The 16,804-nt window shown below is 30.6% G+C and overlaps 1 protein-coding gene across 1 annotated transcript in view; it reads right to left on the reverse strand.

Moving 5' to 3' along the window:
* Nucleotides 1-16,804, reverse strand: part of LOC111629184 (protein melted-like) — a 61,204-nt gene that overhangs the window by 28,803 nt on the left and 15,597 nt on the right. Inside the window, exons 2-3 of the mRNA XM_023373065.1 lie at nt 11,601-11,769; nt 3,663-3,905 (exon numbers count right to left, since the gene is read on the reverse strand). Of these exons, the coding sequence (XP_023228833.1) occupies nt 3,663-3,871 (209 nt within the window). The 5' untranslated portion in view covers nt 3,872-3,905; nt 11,601-11,769. The remainder of the gene's footprint in view (nt 1-3,662; nt 3,906-11,600; nt 11,770-16,804) is intronic.

Raw genomic sequence — 16,804 nt, forward strand, 5'->3', positions numbered from 1 at the left:
AGAGAAAAATATCATAATTCTATGTATCATTTATATGATACTGTACTTATTAAAAAAAATTTATTCTTGGACTTCTTTCTGCTGAAAGAATAATTTCTGTTTATAATTTGCATATGAATTTTATGAATAAAAAAACAGGCAATTTTCTTCAAAGTTTAATACAAAAATAATGAGCATGAATCATTTAATAATGAAGTTTCAGTTTTATTATAAATTATATTATGACTGAATACACAATGCTATTAATATGCCATTTTCGCAAAAAAATTCTGTTCAAATTTGTTTATGNAAAAAATTTTCAGTACATTATCTGCAATAAAAATATATATAATACACTGCAATAATAAAAATAACTATGTAAATAGAAAATGTGGCCTAATGATCTATAACACATCTGTTCAATATTTTAGCTGTAACCAAGAGAATCTTATATGTTATAGCTTAAAATCAAAATGTATATGTTTTACTTTGATTTAACAGTATCTTAGTGAAATTGTCACTTATTTTCAAATTCATTCTTCTAAAATTGAGAAGAAATATGAATTTGGCTTTTAATTAAATGGATAATTTTGATTAAAGATAGTCACATGTAATGCTAGTTATTAATAAACACATAGTATTAGTATCCCAGTAAATAAAAATAGTTAAATAAGATTTTAATAAAATTCAAGATATCTCAAACAAGATGGGTTACAATTCATATATAATGAATTATTCATTAATTTATTCTAACTAGAAAAGCTGCAATATCTGAATTCTTCACACTGATACTGATAATTTTAAAAAATGTCAAATTCTATAATTTTTTAATTAACCAAGTTTTTCTCTGTTTATATTATTATTACATTATTTCTTTTTACAAATATTTCCAAAGAAAAATTTCTCTTAAAACTCATTAAAAAGTGAATAAACTTTATTTCTTTAACAACTTTAGAAAATTTATTGATATATGAATAAATATTAAAAAGTTTCAAAAGTTATATATATATCACAATTTTAATATATTTTTTTAAAATTGAATATCTTGTTTATTTCCAGGAATACTTACATAGGAGAATGTATGAATTGTCTTTCATTTTATTAATTTTCATTCTACTTTGCATTTTGTTACTATTAATTAATATGTATATACCTACATTTCATCTGTAAATATCAACACTGTACACTATAATAATCCTTAACTGCCCATTTTATAAAGTGTGTCAATTCTTAGAAAATAATTTTTATCTACACAATTCTAAACTTTAGTACTTTTATTCATGACACAAACATTTTTAAATATAAAACTATTTAAAATTTGATTTCTATTCATTTTACTATATATTTAATTATATTTATCAGATGTTTAGTTTTAGATAAAACATTTAAAAAAATTATAACTAAAATTTTTCAAAATATAAAAAACCTCTTCTATGAATCAATGAAATAGAACAGACAGATCATGTCTTTTCCTTTTAATTCATCAATAATTTTATAATACAACCAATCTGGCACAAGATATTAAAGATAAGTGATATTTAACTCCTTATAAATATTAAATTCTTTAAAACCAAAAACATTAACTATTAAAAACTAACTGTTCAAATTTATATCTATCTTAGTAGGTGATATTTATTTTTAATACATGAATACATACTATCAGCTTTTTTAAACTATTCTGTAAACAAGGTGCTCTTCAGCAGAAACTAAAGCTCTAAATCACTGCATAATTATGAGAAAAATTCAAAATTGTGTGTAAATCATCATCATTATTATTATTATTACAACTTTTATTAAAACATACAGTAGGGTGTCGTTTATCCGAAGGTCAGTTATCCGAAGGAATTCCAGTCGACAAATTTAAATTTTTGCCAGTGCTGTGGCACTGTAATCTTTGGCTATGTCTTCGGCTACTCAAATATTTTACGTTTTTGATACTAAATTAACTTCTGAAGTATAATTTTTTATTGTTTTTATATTTTTCAATATATTTATTTTGTTTGTACAAAATAAAAAAATAATTTTTAACGATACAATAGTCTTCGTTAGGCTTAACATCGACGAAAATTCAACGCAAAGCGACACGCAACAGAGAAAAATTTCAACACGGGATAAATTAATATATTTTTTCATACATAATTGGTTATCTGAAAAATAAGTTATCCGAACAACCCCAGTCCCCAATTGATTCAGATAAACGACGCTCTACTGTATTAATATAGAGTATGCAAATCAAATAGCTAACTTATTTTTCAACAATGTTAAAAATAAATCAAATAAACATACTTGTACAAAAAAAGTTATTTTTTGTTTTGAAAACAATTTTGGGAGATAAAAATAAATAATCTGATTAGGAGATTAAAATATTCTGATTTTGAGAAATTTGATATTTCTCATTAGTATATGACATTGTTGCTGGCCTTTAATATTCTAATTCTGAGCAAAGATATTCTCAATTTATTTCATTTCTAATTTTTATAGTTTACTTGTCTCTTGACCTTTTTCTTCTCTTACTAACCAACTGTTCTGTATTTCGGAGCCATTCTCTTACTAACCAACCATTCTTGATCATCTATTATCTAATTATTTATTTAAATGACCAGATCATTATCATTTAATGATTTTAGTCTTCTAGATAAATCTATAAACCCATCTAAGATCTTTCATTTCTAACTTTGTCCTTTCCTGTGAATTCAAACATACTTCTCTGTATTATCTTTTGGCACAATTTTTCATATTTGTTTTACAATGATAGATCAGTTTGGGCACCATAAGTACATTGAAAAAATAATTACTCCAAAAATTAAATTACTAGATAAAATTCGCTTTTCATCCAATCTTTCATCCTCCAAAAGTATTTGTCATCCTAGGCACCAATTTTTCTTTAAATCACATTTATTATTAAATATCATTACTTTCATTTTTTTGAAATTGATGCCAAAGATTACAACTACTTTTTTTATAAGTCACTAACTGTCTCTATAATTCATTTTCAATAAACAGAACAGAATTATAATCTATTTATTGAAAATTGGATTATGAAACTTGAATTAAAAGATTAATTAATATAAAAGAAAAAAAATTATTTTCATATGATTAAAATCTAAAATTTTTAAATTGTTTAAATTTTGTTATTTGTATTCTGTAAAAAAAATAATGCAATAATGAAAGTTTACTATTATTTTCATCAAGTTTGACACTTTTTTGTTAATTGAAAAATAAGAACCAATCATTTGGAGTAAGAGAGAAAAATATCATAATTCTATGTATCATTTATATGATACTGTACTTATTAAAAAAAATTTATTCTTGGACTTCTTTCTGCTGAAAGAATAATTTCTGTTTATAATTTGCATATGAATTTTATGAATAAAAAAACAGGCAATTTTCTTCAAAGTTTAATACAAAAATAATGAGCATGAATCATTTAATAATGAAGTTTCAGTTTTATTATAAATTATATTATGATTGAATACACAATGCTATTAATATGCCATTTTCGCAAAAAAATTCTGTTCAAATTTGTTTATGTTCATTTTGTTTAAAATTATTTAAATTAATTAATAACAATTGATATTTATCAAAGAATTTATCAAAGAAAATAAGTTTAAATTAAAATAAATTTAAATATTTTGATTTTAAAACTACATTGATTTTAAATTTAATGTTTAAATAATCCTTACCTAATGGCTGATGTTGCCCTGGTAATGCATATTTCTACTACACTTTGATTATTATCATTATGGATGAAATCTGAGGCACTGGCAATATCTTGTATTTTAGAAAGAACTTCAGACAGATCATTAACAACACTTTTATCATCAATAGAAAACAAGTCTCCTGCCCGAGAAAGATCTCGGTTGTTGAGTACTTGAGCAAATAAATCATGCATAATGACTTCTTAAGCACTTCATTATGACAAAATACTGTGTGTAAAAAAGTTATAGCTTAAAAATTTTAATCTTATTAAATACTAATGTAAAATATAATAAAATTCTTAAATTAAAACAATGTTAAAATTTTATTATTAAAAAGATAAGAAATTAAAATGATTTAATCATTTCTAACATTAACAAAAACTTATTTTAATAGTAATAATAATAGTAATGAAAAATATTTAAAATTTTATTTGAACTAATATTGCAAAATGTCTTTATTTGAAAGGAACTTCAAACTAAAATAAGAACTGATAAATACAAAAAGATAAGAAAATTAAACAACTGCTTACTTATATACTTTTCAATTCAGTTATTACATAAGAAAATAATTAAAATATCTTTCATTAGACATTTGAATGATTTTGTTATGTAATAACTGAAGTCATCTTCCGAATAAAAACATTAAATAATAATATAAAAGAATGTTTTGTTTTTCTATATATTATATACAGGATGGTAATATATTTTAATGGAGATGTTTAATACTCTGTATAGAAAGAATTACTGAACTAAATACAACTAAATTTAGTGTACATACTTTCCTGACCATGAAATTTCAATTTTGTAAATAAAAATTTTAGTTTCAAAATTTCCATATAGAAAGAAATTTGGCACTGATGCCACTACAATTTGCATATAAGTTGTGAAAAAACTTTATGGTTTATGAAGAGTTGCAAAGCATGTTCAATACGGATTATCATGGTGCTTATGTTACCTGATCTCCTATCAAAGTATCAGCAAAGCTAATGTTGCACTTAAAGAATTCTAACATTTAAAGTCTTTGCAAAATAGTCCTCTGACCATTATTAATCTCAAAACAATGATTTTGCCTTTCAAGGAAATAGAATCATTTGCCATGTCATTCATAGCATGATGATGATCAATGAGTTATTCATAATGCTGGAAAATTCTATGAATCAATGAAGCTCATCTTTACTTGAATGGTATGGTAAACACTTAGAAATGCTGTATTTGGTCTGGAGAAAACAGTTAACAAATTCCTTTGCATCAACCAAAAGTTACAGTTTGGTTTATCCTTTGTCATCAGACCATGTTTCTTCAAAGAAAACACTGTATCTGGGCCAATAACAAGTTCTAAACTCCTCAAAAGGAAAATTGCAACACTAGTAGAGGTGACAGATATGCAAATTATTAAGTTTCTGTATGCATTGGGTCATGTGATACCCAATTTCAAACTCTAAAGACCAGCATCTGGCTTGGGCTGTAATTGCTATCAGTAACAGTTCACAGTAACCAAACTTTTGAAGTGTAGAAAATGTCTTGAAGACAACAGTGAGCTGAACGCCACCAGTTAACATCTGGAGAAAGAGATTGTATCCTAGAGCTGCACAGCCCCAGTTTGTTAATGCACGCAGTTGCCGTGTGTGTTGGTTACAATGTCAGTATTATCTAGCAACATGTGACACAATAGATGCATAAACATCTATGAACACACCAAAGAGGGTGTGGATTACACTGGCCCACAACAGAGCACACAGACTGGCAGATTTGCTGAATGGCCCATTGGTATCCATTGACCATGGCAAGTGACATCTGAAGCTGCTTGTTGTCATCAATGAGTGCATCTATGTCCACCCAAACCATTCATAACAGTTTGAATGAAGTTGGGTGCCATGAGAGTGCCACTAACTGCTTGGCACAGTGCTGCACGCTTGCATGGTATCCTCATCATTGCAAATGGACCACTGAATGATATCAGATATTGTTTATGGATGAATCACAATTCTGTCTGTGGAAGAATAACATTTCATGGACAGGTATGGCAGTATCCCAGCGATACCTGTCCATGCAAGTCCTTTTCACCAAGCATCACACCAGCCACACTGGGCATCATGGTTTTGGAGGCATCATGGTTTTGGAGGCATCATGTTCAATTAGTGGACAGTTCTGGGTGCAGCTTTCATACTTTTTAAATCACAAGAATAAAACTATCGATAAGTCTGCTTTCAAGCTGGGGCCCCGCTACTCAGTTTTACAGGATGAAATCACCAAGGCACCAAGGCCATGGAGCATGTATACGAGGAGTGGTTCTCTCAGCAGTTGGATTTCTGCCATCTACATGGACAGTCTGACTGCCCTTCACTCAATTTACAGCCCATTCGACAAAGGCGGGAACATCATGAAAATCCACAGTCTCCTCTCTGCTAACACCAATCACCACACATTTTATTTCAAGTGGATCCAGGGACACTCTGGAATTTCCAGCAATGAGGCCACAGACTAGCTGGCAAATCAAGCCACCAGCTCTAACCTTAACCACTCGTACAACAGGATCCCCAGGTCAAATATTAGACTCTGGGCTTACAACCTGGCCTTGAATCTGTGGCAGAAGGAGTGGGACAACAGTACTATGAAGAGAATCACATACGAATTTACCCCGAACATTAGTGATAGACTAAAGTGGAAATTTTTCATCCCTAACTTTCGTCTGACCCAATTAATCACCAAGCATGGCAACTTCAACACCTACCTGAAGAGGTTCCACATCAAATCCATCGACACCTACCCATGTGATGATTCTTCAGTTCAGGATATCAACCATCTATTTTGGGACTGCAAACTATATGAACAACAAAGGATTAGACTAATGGGGCAAGTACTCAAGACAAACTACAGCTGGCCATGCTCACACAACAGACTCCTTCACATCCGCAACACCTTCCATGCCATAAATACTTTTTGAAGACGACTGCAGCACTTGACCTTCCTTGCCTCCATCAGTAAATAGTCAACTGAGGAACTCTCGTCACAGACTGTCCTACAGATAAGTGGCCTCTGCTCAGTACTGGTAACCTGCTCTGTATATATACTCCGTAATATGACTGCTTTTGAAAATTGTATCACTGTTTGAATCCTTGCTATGTAATATTATCGCAAGTTTCTTACACATCAGTTTTACTTTCTCAATGTAAATCGCACCTTCAAGTTTGTGTAATGTCTGGAATGTTTGCTGTACATGACTCTAGCCTAAAACTTACTGTGAACTTGTAATGTAACAGCCCTGCTCTCTTTGTCCATTTTTCAGGCTCATCTAATTTTATGTAACTGGTAAACTGTATAACCACTATGTATCACTATCTCATGCTGTCAAAGCAAAGACCTCCAGCGTTGTGCTATGCTTTGTCGATTACGCAGGTCTGTTTACATCCGGCTCTATGTAATTATCAACATTAGTACTGTACCTCCTTATCTCTGAATGCCAACTGTACAGCCCCAATCATATGTAATCCTTGTAAATAATCCAATTGTAATGTTTATCTGTTTACTTTATGTATTTTTATGATGTGTATTATGTATCTGTTTAAAAAAAAAAAGCATCTGATGAGGCTCATGACCTCCCCTTCCTCTTCTAACTTCTCTTTCACATTTTCATCCCCTTGGCCCCTGCCATCAATGCCTTTCCTTCTGTCTATGACCTTCTCACTTCTTTTCATCTCCTTAGGAAATACCACTGAGTAATGCCTTCTAACCCTTTCCAAAACTAAAGTGGACAGTCCTGATGCAAATTTCCAGTACTCTGAGAGTGGACCAGTACATCATATGAGTTGTGGAACCCATGGTTCAGTCATTGGTGCAGGCTGAACCCAACATGGTGTTCCAGTAAGACACACATTGCACAACAAGCCCTCATCAGACTGAATGGAATTCACATCCATTCCTGCTTGTCAACATCACTGGATTGGTGATCTCTCTCCTATCCAACATATGTAGGATCTTGGTCGACATGAGGTGCACTAGGGACCACCTCCATATACTGTAGATGACGTGTGCACTACAGTGGACACAGCTTGGCAAGGGAAATTCCTCAGGCAACCATTAATCGCATCATTGATAGTATGCCTTACAGCAGTGTTTTTCAACTTTCTTGAGTACGTGACCCCTTTACAAGTTAAAAAATTCTGGCGACCCCCCCAGGGCCATATTAAAACTATTTACAAAAGAAAAAATTGGAATGTATCATCACCAGGGGGAAGTTTCTGAAATCTGCATTTTCCAGTGCTTGCTCCAGTAGATAAAAGCAGAAACACCCCATAGGATGAATAGAAAGCAAGACATCTGTATAACACCAGTTCCTTTTTAAAAAGATTTTTTACTTGGATGTAATTGTGTTTTTTAAAGGACTGTTTTTTAAATTCTGGCGGCATGTAGTCTATAAAGGAAGGTCTGTCGCCGTGAATGCAAAGTCTGGAACACAAAAAATAAATGGTGGCCCCTTTTTGGGCAGACTGTCTTTTATTTAATATATCAGTGATTTTAAAACTACATATTTAATTTTCTTTCTGTGAGACCTAAATATTGATCAAAAAATCAATTTTACTGTAAAATAAACAGGCACAGCCTTCTCACTGAAATTGTAGTTTTTTTTATTGTAGTGAAGGACCTACAAACACTTGTCTTTTTCTTTTACCCATGACCCCCAGTGTAAGGCTTTGCGACCCCTTAGGGAGGGGTCACAAACCACAGGTTGAAAAACACTGCCTTACAGTATAGTAACTTGTATAGCTGCCTGTGGGAGCCATATTCATTAATGAAAAAACAGGTGTCTGTTGCATATCTTTGTTTTTTTAATCATTTGCATATTTCTGTTACCTCTACCAGTCCTGTAATGTGCTTGTGGCTAGGTGCATTCCTTTGTGTTGCTGTGATTTCACTTTTGAGGAATGTAGGTTTGGAGACATGCGAAATTGTCATTCCTGAAGTTCAGCAATGAAACTGTTTGTGTCAATGTGCAAAGGTTATTATGTCAGCACTTCACAAATGAGAGAATGATTAGCCAACCATTTCCAACACCACACTCCTGATTCTTGTATTGTTTTTTGGTTGAGGATATTTGAATAATCTTGTTTATTAGAGCAATGTTCCACTTAGCTCTCTTAAAAGACAGAATTTTGCAACATGTGAGACAATAAATGCAAGTCAGTTACATTCTGCCATTAATTGCACTGTTGCTTTAGAACAGGAAGATGGACAGCACATACAGTAGAATTGTTAGTCTGAGTTATTGATTACTTGAACATTTCTGTATATGCAATTTGACATGTATAAAATTATCATGTATTACATTGTAACCTATAGAGTTACAACATGCAGAATCTGTAATTGCCACACTAAACCAATAAAATTACCTCTTGCTTAGTTATAACTACCTTATAGATATATTCTTTTATATTTCATATTTTATAAATTTTATTTTATTACAACAATATTTTATAATTATTTTAAAAAACTTGTTGATCTTATTAATTTTATATTACAGTCAACCCCCCTATAACATGGTAGATATGTTCCACTTTATAAGAATTTTGCGTTGTAGGAATCCTTAAATACATGAGCCAATCACAGCTCGGCACATATGCAGTTTACAGACTATGGCTGTTTGAAAGGTTTTCTTCCACAAAATTAATTGATTCTAGACTAACTTGACTCAACATTTCCAATTTGACTCAATATTTTGGAAATGTTAAGTCAAATTAGTCAAATTATCAACGTATAATTTTTTTGGAATAATCCGTATAAACTATGCTATAAACAAACAATTGTAGGATTACTTACTGAGTGTGCACCGTTCGACGACGCCATTGCTTAAGCTTGTTTTTGTCACGGAGCAGCGCACCAAACAGCGAGCGCGTTTTCTGATAAGTTATTTTTCTGCGAAAAATTCGTTGAACTTTGGAGACATCATAAATAGAAATAATTTTTATGGCCGTTGAATAAGAAATGTTTTTTCACAAAAAATGTATAATTTCTTGTGAATTTATATACTGTACAGATGATAGTAAACCCAACTTTCCCACCTAAACTCTCCATAGTGTGTAAGTAGTTCGGCTGCTTGTCCACTATTGGTCCAGATTCGACCAATCCTGTCACAACACAAGGTGGTGATGACGTTTTACCGGATTTTACGAGTTCTTTTAGCGTCATTATACGAATACAATTTTTTCTTTATAATTTTGCAATTTTTTCGCCACGATATACGAATCCGCATTATATGAACCCGCGTTATAGGGGAGGGGTCAACTGTATTTCTATTTCATCTTTGTTATAAAGTGATTTTAAATAACTATTATATATATTTTTTCATTTATTCATTATATATTTTTTTGAAGCATGGAGGGCAGCCAATGTTGGAAAAGCCAACATTATTGTTTAACAGGTGCTGGCAATGTGGGAGTATAGTCAGAATTGCTAAGAGAAGAAATATCTCTGAATGTACTAACTGGTGAGGTATAACCCTCCTTTCTGTACCTGGAAAGGCATGTTGTGTGATCCTCCTTCGACGCCCGCAGATTGCTCTCAATCAGCACTTGTGGGAGGTCCAAGCTGGGTTTTGCTGTGGAAGATCATGTAGCGAGCAGATCTTCTCCCTTTGAAATATAATTGAACAATGTATTGTGTATTGACACCCATCAACTTCATTGATTTCAAGAAGGCTTTTGACAGTGTTCACCATAAGTCCCTCTGGCAGATGCTGCGATTATATGGTGTACTAACAAACTTTGTCACCATTTTCAAGGCCTTTTACCTGCATTCAAGTTGTGTCAAGACTGAAGGTAATCATACAGACTTCTTTGAAATTACATTAGTCAGGCAGGGTTGTGTTCTGTCCCCTTTCCTCTTCCTCATCACCCTTTATTATGTCATAAGGCGGGCAGAAGAGTCTGGTGCATGCGTTGGGGACGGCATCAACTGGTTTGACCAGGACTGTCTTGGAGATTTGGTTTTTGCTGACAATATCGCTCTATTAGAGGAAAGCGAGACAATGCTACAGCATGCCATGGCTGCATTGGGTCAGGAGGCACACAACATTGGCCTCAGGATAAAGGCCATGAACACAGAAATTGTGCATATATGTAACACTGCCCAAACATGGAGAGTAATTGTCAGAGCACAATTGGAGGAGGTGGAGAAATTTACCTACTTGGGTAGAGTTATTTCCCAAAATGGTGACACGGAAATAACTTGAAGCGCTGCATCGAAAAAGCGGCAAGTCTTCTGGCGGATGAACAAACTCTGGTCCTCACCATCCATCTCATTGAGAATTAAATTCCGCCTGTTCACCTCCATCGTGATTCTGATAGCTGTTTATGCTAGTGAGCCATGGAAGACATTGGGAATCATCAATAGAAGGCTTGATGTTGTCCAACAGAGATGCCTACGACAAATCCTAAAGATCTGATATTTAGATCACATCACCAATGAAGAGGTTCTCCAAAGTGTGATGTAGTAGGAGTGCAAACTTAATAACATTGTCGTCCCTTAGAAGAGTCTGACTGGCCAGCCGCATTTTTCATATGGAGAACAATAGGATCCCTAAGACAGCCATGAAATGGGTTCTCCTGGTGCCAAATGACCACAAGGATACACCAGAAATACTTGGCATAGAACTTTTCTTCAAGATTTGAAGATGCTCAACATGACTTCGGAGAAAGAGGAAGTCCTCGCCCATGATCAAAATTGATGGAAGATAATTGCTGCCCGGTATGCTACCTAGCATTGGAACTACTACTACTACTACAACTACTACAACTACTACTAATAATTTATTCTTACAAGAAATTGTACATTATTGCTAAAAAGCTGAAGAGAAAATATATATCTTATATATACAATTAAATATAATATTTTAAATAAATAATTTAAATGAAAACAATATATAAATACCAAAAAGATATCAAACTCATGAAGTATAGTTTTCAAATAAGATATGCAGTCAAGGAGAAATGTTGCAGTCAATCTTGAAACAGACTTGATTTTCAAAGATACAATACACCATTGGATTTTTGATCATCACATTCATTTTTCTTTAACAATAAACATGCAGCTTGGTTCACTGAAAAATATTATAATAAGAAAAATTGTTATATAAAAAACTAAATTACAAAAAGCTAAATAAATAATAAATTTACTATTCAAATGATTATAAGGTATTTGACATGTCACCTTAATGAACATACTATATTTCTTCAAACCCTAATTTTTTGAATAAACTCCAGGAAATTAAAATGTTGTTAAAAAACTTCAGCTTAAAAAACATGGAAAACACAAAGTACTGCACTGTATAGTGTATAATATGGTAATGTGTGATAGCTAAGGAATACAGTAGAGCGTCATTTATCCGAATCAATTGGGGACTGGGGTTGTTCGGATAACTTATTTTTCGGATAACCAATTATGTATGAAAAAATATATTAATTTATCCCATGTTGAAAATTTTCTCCATTGCGTGTCGCTTTACGTTGAATTTTCATCGACGTTAAGACTAACAAAGACTATTGTATCGTTAAAAATTATTTTTTTATTTTGTACAAACAAAATAAATATATTGAAAAATATAAAAACAATAAAAAAATTATACTTCAGAAGTTAATTTAGTATCAAAACCGTAAAATATTTCAGTAGCCGAAGACATAGCCAAAGATTACAGCGCCACAGCACTGACGAAAATTTAAATTTGTCAACTGGAATTCTTTCGGATAACCGACATTTCGGATAACTGAGCTTTGGATAAACGACGCTCTACTGTATATCTAAAATTCTACTTTTCCAAATTGTCTAGAGTCAAACAGCACTTTCTGTTTCAAGGCTCACAAGAACATTTTTAGAAATAAAATTATAAATATTGACAAATATTGAGTGTGAAAAAGTCACAATTTAATTCTAAGTTGAGAACTCAAAAGTATATTTTTAATTAAACTAAAAACTCATGAGTCAAAGGGTAATTAGGAAAACTCAGATTTGAGATGGCAAATTTGAACCAGAAGATAGTAGTTGACATTCTGATTCTGATGACATTGAAACAGACATAAATGACAGGTAACAACCAAATTGGAAGACACTGAATCAAATTAATTGCAAAAACAATAATTATTTCAATTGCTATAGCTGCAATCCATAAATACAGTCACAATTTTGATAGTTCTGAAAATAAAAGAATAATTAAGGTATCTCTTTCAATTTTTATCCATTCATCACCTGTTGCAAAGTAACAAAACCCAATCTCAAAAACCCTAGGACTTCAAATAACCACCAGAGAGTCTATTTAAAACTAACCCTCTTGGGATTTAATCAAATGAGGAAATTAAGGAATATGATATTTTTATTAATATTACTAAATTTCATATCTTTTTATAAAATCTTTATTTAATGTATTAAAAATACCATATTTACTAGCATATAAGACAAACTTGCATATAGGATGAGGTGTGACTTTAATTAAAGATCAAAATAAAGAAAATTAGATTTATTAATACAATTCTAATTTTATTTCGTTTAATCACAAATAAAATATCAATTGCATGTAAATGCATAAATTGTCCCACAAAAATTACTGGGCTTTTAAACTTCAAGGAAAAATCTTGTAAAATTGACAACATAATTTGTTCATGTAAAGTTGGACAAACGGGAACCTTTTTTGCCAATTCTTAACAGTCGAAGTCACTCTTCATCAATTACACTTAAGAGTTTCTCCAAATTCTGATTTCCAAATAATCATCTGTTTTCACGTGGGAATGGATTAAAACTTATATCAGGCTCCCATGTAATTTTGGAATGCAAGTCAAAAGCTTTGCTTTTCATATTGCTATTCATCTTTATTCCCGACAATACACAAGAACATTTCAAACAACCCAGATAAAATACTTTTGTTTTTAAATATCAGAAGGTGAGAATCTGGTAAAAAATGCAAATACACAGTTTACATAAATTATTGCAAAAACAAAAAGAATCCTTCACTCGTGTGTATAACTTCAACCTAAAGTTTTGAAGCAGTGAAAAATGAATGAAAATCTCATCTTATATGAGAGTAAATATGATATGTAATAATACATTTCCATTAAACAGTAACATTCAATAGAAATTGATAAAAAGTCAACAGTATATTTTTACAAGATACAACCTATCTATGTAACAGACTGAAGAAGGGCAAAAGCCCAAAATGCATATCTATATGGATTAAAAGTTGATGATGAAATTATTTGCCAAGTGTCAATAAATTCACCAAGTCATAACATTGAACCAAACAAAAAAAAGTATATTTTTAATTAAACTAAAAATACTCATTTTTTAAAATTAAAATGAGATTGTTATATTAAATTTCAGTTGCATATATATACATCTACTGAAAATATATTACAGTACGTTTTTTTGAATATTTATAGAACATTCATAAAAATAAAAATTATTCTTTTGTTTTTTGCTGCATCGCAGCATATCTCTCCATGCATGCTTGGACAGTATATTTATTCAAAAACATTAATGTAAGTTGATTGTATTAGCACTATAAGTACAGTACTTTATCCATTCTCCAAAGACACTTTAGATGAGTTCCGAGTATTTACTAATTTTTTCAGTGTATGTATTTTGTTTGTTGTTAGTGTTTGGAACAGCTATATCTATTATGTATGCAATTTTGTTTTGTTTATCAATGAATGCGATGTCTGATCTATTGTAATGAATTGTTTTGTTTGTGATTATGACACAATCATAATATAAATAAACATCTCCAAACCCGATATCCAATATAGTAATACACCAACCGAATGCCAAAAATCAATCATGCTATTTTAATGCTAATTACTAAATAAATTATAGACACAATTAAAGACACAATAATAGACATTTATAGAAAATAACATACACAATGCACTAAGGTGTGCTGGATATTTGTAGTATGGTTTCTGAACATATAATAGTTTGTGTTTATGTGCATGTTTTTGATGTATTACAAGTATATTTGCTATTTGGTTAGTTGATGTAAGTATTCAGTTTGTGTCAAAAGCTTGCAATCTGATGTGATGTGTTGTATGGTCTTGTGCATGATGTGACATTTCCTAGAAGTGTCACCTGTTTAAGTGGTTGTCTTTTAAGATGTGCTTTCTACAAGTTTTTCCTATTTATGACCAGGTCTTGTATGACAGTCATGAATTCTTCAGTCTCCCCAAAAGGACATCTATAATTCAGCCAGTTTGATGCAGTTCTATCAACATGATCTTGGCTAAGATCATTGGGCTGCCTATCGTGGTATTTCTTCTGAATCCAATTCTGCCTGATGGTGTCTGTGCATTTTGCACATTATATTAGATCCAAGACAGTGTTATGTAAGTTTAATGGTGTACTGTTTTTATCTGGAAAAGTTACACACATCAGAATTATACAAAGCTGAATTACTTTCTGTAGAAAAAAAATCTCAGTGTCTGTATTTGTTTGTACTGTAGGTTTAAAACATCTGTCCTTCTTCTTTATGAGGAAGATTCATCCTTTTCTAGGGACAACTTAAGGTGGTGTTTGTTGTGTTTGGTTAATGTTGTTCATGTTTTCCTTTGGAGATGTTCTAGTTGTTTGCATGTCCAATTTATAACTCCAAATAGACCATAACACTTAAATATATGAACTAATATTTAAGAATTAAATATTATTTTGGTTTTTTAAAATAATGATTTTGCACTCAAAGACATCATTGAATCTATGAATGAAGGAAAAGTGAAAATATTTAGGATTACAACAGACCAAATTCACAGGACATATACAAATTAAAGTCTAATAAAAGAACACAACAGAAGATTAACTCTAAAATTATATCTACTATATCAGTCAATCATATTTATCAACAAATAAATATCATAAATTTTAATTAAATATAATTTGTTAGTTCATACCATTACACAGTACAAATTAACCATTTGACATTAAAATTTATGTTTGTTTGGTAATAAATACGAAACTGAAAACCATCAGATATTTGAGTATTTTGAAAAACATTGGCTTTTTTGAATATTCAAATACAAAATCCTTTAAAATGAACACACAATATGAATACCAAAATATTTTAATGTACTTTTTAATTTTTAAATACTACAGTAATACTTTGTTAATAATGTTTAGAAGCCTTCAGTTTAATTTTCATAGTTTAAAAAGTCAGTTTTTTACTGTGGTCTTTGAATTTCTTACGTAAATATTAGTTTATTAATCATCAATATAAAAATTTTAAAAAAAAATTGAAAACAAAAATTTAATTATTCAAGTAAATAACCACAGCTAGACTTAAAAACCAATAAACGAGCAAAAAATAAAATGAAAAAAAATATTTTCTTCCATTTTAAGCATCATCCTCAGGTTCGAAGAATGCGAATATAATCAAATGAATTTTTAAAAAATAGAACATAAATTTAAAAGCTAGAAACATTGTGAAATGCACACGTCTATTGCAGCATTTAACATCTTGTTTCAATCCCGATAATACATTAAATAACAATTCAAAAACAAAAGAAAAGAATTTTACAAAATATACATCTTAATGCAAGATGTATGGAAGATCATAGAATGCCCTCTACATGGTTGAAAGAAAGTCCATCTCCTTATAATTCTTAAATTTAAAATATTTTATTTAAATCATTAAAATTCAAAATTAAAACAAAAATGAATACAATTTAAATTAGCTAATTAGATTAACAAAAGACTATATTACAATTATATATATAATAGTATGTAATGTATATATAATTTCATTCTAATTTGAATAGTTTATTCACAAACATAACTAATTCTGTGATTACTTGATCAACTTACAAACATTTAGAAAAACAAGTTTTCTAGTATTATGACTGACGTGAACTCATCATTCTATTTAACTAGGTTAGATTTATAGTTGGTATGCGTTTTTATAAAGCAGTGATTCAAAAAACTTGTGCATTAATATTCTTCACTAATAGATATTTATAAAAATTTTAAATTTTTATCATTTTATTTTTTTAATATAAAATGATAGATACTAAAATTTTTCTACACTAATCTTTTCATATTCTTAAACTATTCTTTTATATATATATATATATATATATAACCCATCCCTACCTTTAAAGGTAAGTTTT

This window comes from Centruroides sculpturatus, unplaced genomic scaffold (assembly GCF_000671375.1).
Source record: "Centruroides sculpturatus isolate CEXI.00-Female unplaced genomic scaffold, Cexi_2.0 scaffold608, whole genome shotgun sequence".
Classification (NCBI taxonomy): Eukaryota; Metazoa; Arthropoda; class Arachnida; order Scorpiones; family Buthidae; genus Centruroides; species Centruroides sculpturatus.